This window comes from Coccinella septempunctata, chromosome 1 (assembly GCF_907165205.1).
Source record: "Coccinella septempunctata chromosome 1, icCocSept1.1, whole genome shotgun sequence".
Classification (NCBI taxonomy): Eukaryota; Metazoa; Arthropoda; class Insecta; order Coleoptera; family Coccinellidae; genus Coccinella; species Coccinella septempunctata.
The window spans coordinates 10,221,271-10,230,694 of NC_058189.1; the positions used below are offsets into that span (position 1 = coordinate 10,221,271).

Genomic DNA, 9,424 nt, shown 5'->3' on the forward strand with positions numbered 1-9,424 from the left:
ATGAGCCTGAAAACTGGGAAAGGGCTCCAACAGAGCTTAATCCTTTTGATATCTGAGATATCTAGGATAAGTGAATGTTCCTTTGGAGAGGAGTGTGAAAGCCGCAAGGCTTAAGTCATACTGATAATCCACTTCTACAAGAAGTGAGGGGAGATCAGGAACCTAATGTACGCCAATGAGATGAGTAAGAAACAGGACCCGACCGACATCAGGAAATTGAAAAGCATGCTCTATTGGACCTTCACCATGAGCCTGAAAACTGGAAAAGGGTTCCAACAGAGCTTAATCCTTTCGATATCTGGGATATCTAGGATAAGTGAATGTTCCTCTGGAGAGGAGTGTGAAAGCCGCAAGGCTTAAGTCATACTGATAATCCACTTCTACAAGAAGTGAGGGGAGATCAGGAACCTAATGTACGCCAATGAGATGAGTAAGAAACAGGACCCGACCGACATCAGGAAATTGAAAAGCATGCTCTAGTGGACCACCACCATGAGCCTGAAAACTGGGAAAGGGCTCCAACCGAGCTTAATCCTTTCGATATCTGAGATATCTAGGATAAGTGAATGTTCCTCTGGAGAGGAGTGTGAAAGCCGCAAGGCTTAAGTCATACTGATAATCCACTTCTACAAGAAGTGAGGGGAGATCAGGAACCTAATGTACGCCAATGAGATGAGTAAGAAACAGGACCCGACCTAAATCAGGAAACTGAGAAGCATGCTCTAGTGGACCACCACCATGAGCCTGAAAACTGGGAAAGGGCTCCAACAGAGCTTAATCCGTTTGATATTTGAGATATCTAGGATAAGTGAATGTTCCTCTGGAGAGGAGTGTGAAAGCCGCAAGGCTTAAGTCATACTGATAATCCACTTCTACAAGAAGTGAGGGGAGATCAGGAACCTAATGTACGCCAATGAGATGAGTAAGAAACTAATTTAAGGGATTGATGTAGTATATCCTTAAACCGCTTATACCGGCCTCCTGGTTTCCGAGCTCCCTCTGTGAATTCGCCGTACAGAGCTATTTTGGGGAGTCTTGTGTCTTGCATCCTCAGAATGTGGCCGCTCCATCTGAGTCGGGCCCTTGTTACTTGAGTCTCAATTGTTATACAACTCGCAGGCTGCAAGACTTCTGCATTTGAAACTTTGTGGAACCATCTGATGTGCATTAATTGTCTTAGATGGCGTTGTTGCGTTTGTTCAAGTTGTTTGATATGTCGCTTGTAGGGCGTCCAGCTTTCGCTTCCGCAAAGAAGCGTTGGGAGGACTAGTGCTTTGTAAACAGCTGTCTTGATCTTCATATTGAGGTCGTGATTTTGAAACACTTTGTGCTTTAGCTTCCAGAATGCCCGTGATGCCGAATTGATACGGTTGTGTACTTCCGTATCTAGGTTAGCCCAAGTATTTATGAAGTTTCCCGAGTATTTGAACTGCTCGACCTGTTCTAGAGTTTCATCCTCCAGGCTGATACATTTATCTAGTCGGCAGACGGCCTATCTCCCAATGAGATTGCCTTTTCTTAGGCCTTAGTTCTTGGGATTTTGGAACATTCGAATTCACGAGTGGAATGCCTCCCCAGCAGCCTGAAATAAAATATTTCCGGTAGAAAAAGTGGAAATTAAGTTTCGACCTAGTTGGTGGAATAACATCCTTTTCGTCAAGGTGATTCACGATAGGTCTCTCATACAATTTGCCTATGCATAGGTAGACGAAGTCAGTTAGACAGTAGTTAGTAAATAAATCAATATAGACGTCTTCATCATAACATGGGTGAATGTCGAAATCATAGATAATATTTATCTGCTCTAAAGTGAGCAGAACAGCCATGAATGATTTAGGTTTGATACATAAGGAATCCACTAAAACATTTTGTCTTGACAGTGTTGATCTGCAGCATTCTGCAGATTCAAAATTTAATTTAGATAGTGAAATGACATGGAGTATGATAATATTCAATATAACAGTAGAGTAGACTAGAGTAGATTCGAGTGAGATAGAGTCTTCCTAATTCAGATAATTGAAAACTCACTGACAACCCAAAAAGATATAGCATATACATATATAGCATATATTTTATCTTTATATTACAACCATACTTTAATAGCCACCATAGATTACATAAACAATTTTTTACTATAATATGTGATAGCATTGAGATCAGAAATTATAGAGTAGTCATAGAAATACCAAACGTAGTATTCTATAATCTTTGATTGAGATAAAATGATCAAATCGGTGTGGAGAATGTTCTTTTTCATAAGTCATTCATTTGTCAAATTACTAAACGAATGGCCCACAATTCTCCATCAGATTGTAGTTGTCGAAAGGGAGAGAATTGCATATGCGAAACCGATTTAGAGGAAAACAAACTTTGGAATGAACTTTGTCGCCAGTATGATGAAGAAAAAAGAAGCGTTCAGGACTTTATTCTGCAGAACAACAAGCATGCGGATGCACCAAATCGTGATGGAAAGTATATAAAGATGATACTTTGTTCTGAATGTATCGTTTTTAGATCCGCTTGTTGATTTTCTCGAAACCAAAATCACGCCATTGCTGAATGATGCCTTGCAGAGTACTGTTAAAGAGGCGGAGAAGCAGAATTGTCTTGATGTGAGTTTTACTTATTTTTCTGCAGTTTTTCAATAGGTGCTAGTGTGACGTAGCTATGTTTGTTTTGATAATAGCTTTGATTAAATAATCGTCTGATATTTTTTTACTGTAGTAACTCTTCATTGGTTACACAGTGTCTTTCACATTTTTTTTATGGTGATCGTCTAAGTATCTTGAAGTAGGAGGAGCTGTATCTAAATTCTTTATTAAATCGATTTGAAGTTGGCGGACCATATAAAAAAACCATGAAGCCAGGAAATGAATAGCCTAGAATCTATCTCGAAATTTTTATTTTGAACACTTATCAACAAAGTGTGCTATTTTTTAAACTGTTATAGATTATAAGCAACTAGGTATAACAAAGATTCTCAGAAAAGCTTTTCCGAAATATAGACTGGAACAGCATACAAATAATTAGTAAACGTATGTGAAGTTGGATTAGAACTTTCCGTTTTTGAATTTTTTTACTGCATTGTGCTAGGTTTGTACTTCTTGTGCCGTGGACTTTTTTGTTCGATACGATTTCCAAGATATTCCGTATAATGTTGTGGATGAGTCAGGCCAGCACTTTTTGAAAAAGTGGGTTTCCATGGGTCGAATAAATTGTAATATATCTTCTGTTCTAATGAATTGTGCAATTCGAGTTAATCCAAAAGCTTCTCTCATTTTCCTGGTTATCAAGTAAAAAGTTACTCAAGCTCTGTTGTTCTTCTGAAAAATGAGTGAAAAAAATTGTGCCAACTAGTCTACATTTTTTGAATCGCTACTTTCGATACTGAAGCACCCCAAAGTTTGTCCAATTTCCAAAGATGATAGATGAAAAAGAAAACTGGTTAAAAAAATGCTCATCTCATTCGACGCAGAATTTAGTGCATTTCCTAGACAGAGACATCAAAAAACGACCCTATATGTATACCTATATTGATAACACATTTTTGAAAACGTTTCTTTCCTTCCTTAGGTGAAAACCTCAGAGTCTTACTGATGAGTTATTTATGAAGCCATTGACGAGATAAATGTAAAATAAGGATAATGTGATCTGTAAAAATACAATTCTTTAGGGATTCCTGATTGCTTTTGCTGAAATGAATATACGTTTTTCAGTGAGAGTCCAGAAATGTTCATGACATGTGGTAGCGTAGTTAGTATATTCATAAGTGAAGGTATCACCAATCATTATGTATTTGAAGAAACTTTGACATGAATTTCAGAGACAAAGGACTGATTTCGATCCGATAGATCACATTGCGCAGTATCTATGGAACCATAACCCAGAATTTCCGGACAGGGTAAATAAGTATAAAAGCATTCACGACATGAAATGGGTGCAAGATTATCTGAAGCAGCAGTAAGTTATTCATTTCTTGATCCGAAATATTAAATACTAATCTACAAGTCAGAACTATCTAGCTACAAACTTTTTTGAATGTCTATGGATAGTACTGATTCTTAGTGCTGGGAGCTAATTTTCCGAAAAATTATTTTCGCATGTTAGAGCTTGGCATTACTCGAGCATATTTCACCTCAAATCATGAAATGAGACAGATAAAATAAATAAAAAATCATTCAGGACATCTGACAGGAATAGTGAGTTGTGAGTTATTATTATCATATCCCAACCATTGGTGGTGGTGTGTATATAATCCTGTTTCTATTTTGAGTGTCCTCCTCAGATAAAATTCTCTCCGACATAGTGTTCAAAATCGGGGTGATCAGATTTTGAAATAGTTAAAGTAGTGGACTGTTACCAGTCAAAATTAACACAACGTTTACAGTGACAGAGCAATCAATGATAAATTGATTGCAAAGGCCTCTTTATTCCATCAAAAAATCAGAATGTTAGAATATTTAATTTCAATGAGAAGGCTGAGTTGTAATAATGAGATAGGCCAAGAGGTGAAAACTAAATTATACAAATCTGGTCATCAATGAGATCAATACATCAAATATGAGGCGAGCAATAATATTATGATTCAAATATGAGCAAAGCAGGAATACTAGAATTTAAATATGAGAAGAGCAAGAATATTATACTTAATATGAATAACGTTGGTCTTGAAGAGATTGACTGCGTACAAGTAAGCACGATTAGAACATCCATCAGAAAGTAGTAAATACAATTGATACAGTATGAGAGGTATAAGATGAGAGTACTAATGAGGGAAACCACTAATCGTTGGTTTCGAGAAGAGCAGAAGGCTTGAGAACGAATCTGTATATCGAGCAAGATGAATGAACATGAGCATATATTTATCAAAATACAAAGTTTAATGAGGAGATCATACCAATTGAGAGAGTTAACGAATACCAGGGTGGAACCAGGACGAGACACTATCAACCAGTGGCTTACCACTGACCGTTGAACTATATTTGAGAAGTTCACATCGTGCTCCGAAGGAAAACAAGCAACTCCAGGGTCCACCCTGGAGAGCATGAGAACTCATTCATCTAAAACTCGATAACAGTAATTAGTCATATGTACGAGAGAGGTCAACATCAGAGTTGACTTGAGAAATAAAATAAACTAATTCAAATAAATGAGATGATCACGAGAAAACAATATATCAGCATTGATTATCGATGAGAAAGATATGAGAAGGTTCAATTCTGGTGCTACATACCCATTTTCATGTGAGAAAGTCAAGAGGGGTCTAAAATCTATAAAAATGATAAAATACATATTCCGGAGAAAGCAAATCGAGTTGTCCCGTATGAACATATCAATTGAGCAGTACTAATAAGGATTATAATTCTGTTTGAAGATTCTGAAATAATCTTGCACCTGGAGTCATTTCATACAGAATGAAAAAAATATGCAAATTGTTAAATTAATAATTTTGAGAAGACTGAGAGTACATTAATTTTTGAGAAGAACAATTTAGGACCAGATGGAATGGGATGACTTGAAAGAGAATCACTTCGATGAGGTAAACATTTAAAGGAGTTTCATAGTAATCTAGGTTAGCACAATTAGAAGATAATTTAACAAAGTGGAGAGATGTAGTTTTCCGCTTCGGAAAATACTACAGTCCCTGGCCATATTATAAGACGCATTGATTCGATGCAAAATCTCAATATTGAATTATTAAATTGAATGTATATGTTACATATACTTCATCTGTAAATGGTTTTCACATATAATATTAATAAAAAATATTGATTTATTGATGATTAAACATGGAATTCTAATATTTTGCTGAGCCACCCTGTGTAGCTATGAGAGCTTCATACTATCAATGCAGAATTGTTCGGTTTGCTGCATTCGAAGATAATGATTTCATATGTGGATTATCGAAATAACGTCCGAACCTGCAGAATGCAAGACGTCCACTGGAAGACATAGTACTGATTCATACTTAAGTACTAATACTACAACATCAAAAATAAATGCGAAATAGAACAATTTAATGAGAGTCGTAGATAAAACTGACATTCTGTAAAAATGAAATTCAAATATTCTGCTTTTTCCTCGGGCAATACCAGTAAATATAAAAAAAATCCTCAGTGCGTCTAATAAACTGGCCAGGGACTGTAAGTGGGGCTGCTGCTTCGGTCAACTAGCGAACCGCTGAATTGGGATACTATACGTGGCCATCCGGAGCTAGTCAGGAGCGTAGACAAGAGCAAGGTCGGAAAGGGCATGGTTAATTTTCAACGCATAGCCTTCATTATCCCCTGAGTCCACGTGGTAGCTGGTCTTCCTCTTTCCTTCTTTCTTGTGGTGTCCATTCTGTCTGTATTATTTTGTGTTGTACGTGCATTTGAAGTCTGATTGCATTCCGTACTTGTTCTCTCTGTGACGTACACGCCGAACTCCTCTAAAAATTCATTTCTGCCACCAATAATACTCTCTTTGATTTCTGAGCTGCCACACCTGAGATCCATAAATCATTATTGGCTTGAAAATTGTATTGTATATTTGCGTTTTCACTTCTTGTTGAATGTTCTTTTGTCGCAGTATTGAATTCAAGGCTCCAATCACTTTCTTTCCTTTGGCAATTCTTTTCTTGATTCATTCATCACTTCTTCCTGATGTTGTTAATTTGAAAATCGAGGTGTTATGTTTTCGTTAGACCATCACTTGTATATTAGTGCCATATATTTTTTTGTCGTTTTCGATGTCTCCATTTCTCAATTTTTTTTTCATCTTACTTGTGAAAGCATTATGTAATATGCAATTCTTAAATAAATCTCTTATCAATAAAATCTCTCTACGCAAATATTCCATCATGACGACACACTTCGATGTTTTTGAAGAACCTGGTTTCACTTTTTTTTGCAGTCCAAGACCCTTCTTTCCTTTCCACCTGATTTGGAGCGATGAATATGCTGCCATCAAAATTCAATCATATATCAGGGGTTATTGGGTACGAAAACAGGAGGATGTTCAAGAAGTCCGCAAATTTTGGAAGGTAAGATTTCTTCGTTATTCAAGATGATATCGATGATGGATAGGAATTTATCCATTACTCAAATTAACACGATCTCATAAATAACGTAATCACAGAGTGGAAGAAGGATTATCAAAAATCACATAATCTTCCGAGAACGCATACACAGGGTGAGTCTTTGACTCGTTCAAATATACTTACAGTAGGTAGATTAAAAAGACTATCGTCCAGTTGCAGGAAAGTCCATTAAAATTTAATACTTCATTAAAATCTTAATCCTCCATTTTCCCCTTCAAAAATGACAGTTTTAAATTTTGATAGGACATCAAATCTTAATGGACTTTCCTGCAACTGGACGTATACCATTCTACCGAATCGGCCCTGATTAGAAAATATAGCCATTTTAAGTTTTTATAATGAGCTGTGCCACCCCTGCAAAAGCAAAATTACCTTCAGAATAACTAGCTAAATCTGTGGCACTACACATCTGTGGATCTTTTGAGTTGTATTCAGCTAATTTTTCAAAGTTCATAGAGACACCTTTTAATATTTGAACATCAAATTACTCGAAAATTGCGAATTATACTGCCAAATATGAAGAATTCTTTTATCTTACAAAACGTTTAAATATGCATTAGATAGCATCCAACTTAGTTTCAAGAGTTGAGTTCTTTGAATTTTGGTATTTTCATGGTATGTTATGGTCCTAATGAGACAACTGAAAGACGTGGGTTATTTATATCTTGTGTTCAAAAAAGATTCATCACATAAATGAAAAACTGTATTCCGAAATTAATCTTATTCGATGAAATAGTTGAAAAATAAATTTTTTTTATGGTTTACAACAGCCTGTATCTTTTAAACCAGGCTTATTCGGAAAAAATGGTGAAGGAAAGAAGTGTTTATTGACCTCAAGAATTAACTGTTCAAATATTTATGGGAGTCAAAGACTCACCCTGTATAGATAGAAACTGAATCCCATCAAAACTTTTTCTAGAAAAGTTGATAAAAACGTCCATTTTATCTGCACTCCTAATATACACTCTTGAAGGCAATCAGCAATCAATTTGTTCTTTTTCTTTGTAGAAAATCAGAGAAATGTTACGTTCTTTTTGATTATACTGTGTTCGTAACCACAAAGTTTCTATCCCCGTAAAAAAAGTGAATGGTTTTTATTATCCCATACGATATTTTGCCCGAATAGAGCAAGGAATCATACCTTAAATTTCGCAGTTATGCATTCACACCCTTTATATGCAATGAATAAAAACATTTTCTGTACAAAATATAAGAAATATTGCCAGATGCCATAACATCCCCAAAATCTTGGTATATACATTAAATATTTGGTAAATTTTCATTTTGATTCTACCCTTAATTGTCGACAAATTTTGATCGAAAAATGAGATCAAATTATGAAACGGTCTTTCAAATCAATTTTGTCGGTTACATTTCTCTAACATATCTTGTGAAATATTTCAAAGTGAAATGGATTCGTATTTTCGATAATTTTGCAACAAACTGTTGATTGCTTCCGAGATTGCTTCCATAAAAGTATTGTTTTGCTAAGCTTAAGTGCATACTTCTTGTACCAATGAGAAGGATTAAAATATTAATAATAATAATAATAATTTATTGGTCCTGTTAGATATCAAACATTGTATAGGACCAGTCATAGAAATCAGACCATTACAATTGATCACACAAAATATTCACTAACCGAGTAATAACAGTTCTCTAAGAGCAATTCTTTGACCACTTTCTTGAAATTCTTCAGACTGAGAGATCTTATGTTCCCAGGAAGATTATTACAAAAAAGCTTAATGCATTGATAAGATGGTGACATCTGGAACTTAGATGTTCTGTGTTTTGGAAATGACAGCTTTTTCAGATGGTTTTCATTCTTTTTGGCATATACCAGGCACTTGAGGATGAATATGGAAGCGACAGTCAAAATATTGTTCCGCTTGAAAACCGGTTTACAAGAACTGAATATAAGAGAATATTCACAGGAAACAAAATATTAATATTATTTTCACTCGAATTTATTTCAGCAATTGAAGGACGAAGCCCGTAGATCTGGAACGTCAATATCAAGACGATTTTATATGATGGATTGATGATAATAATAATAATCAACAAATCAACAGCCATACATCTAGTTGTATCTTATACATTTTTTCAGAAATAGTGATTTTATTCAGAATAAATTCCAACATTCTTCATAGCATTGTTCAATTTTTGTATAGCCAAAAATATATTCGAATGACTAATATAATATTCATGTTCTTTTTTTTAGTATGTCGTAAATGATACTGTGAACTAAGATACTCAGTATGAAATAGGAATTGATGCGTTTTTTTATATTTTGAGGAGCTATAATGCCTAAAGGATAAGGGGAGTATATTGTCATATAGTGTC

At 35.3% G+C, this 9,424-nt stretch overlaps 1 protein-coding gene across 1 annotated transcript; it reads left to right on the top strand.

Annotated features, from left to right (window-relative positions):
* Nucleotides 1–2,205: 2,205 nt before the first annotated feature.
* On the top strand, nt 2,206–9,283 carry LOC123320376 (IQ domain-containing protein K-like). The gene is made up of 5 exons (XM_044907683.1): nt 2,206–2,462; nt 2,515–2,612; nt 3,824–3,960; nt 6,895–7,024; nt 9,058–9,283. The coding sequence occupies exons 1-5, from the start codon at nt 2,288–2,290 to the stop codon at nt 9,121–9,123; spliced, it is 606 nt and encodes a 201-aa protein (XP_044763618.1). The 5' UTR covers nt 2,206–2,287; the 3' UTR covers nt 9,124–9,283.
* Nucleotides 9,284–9,424: the final 141 nt, after the last annotated feature.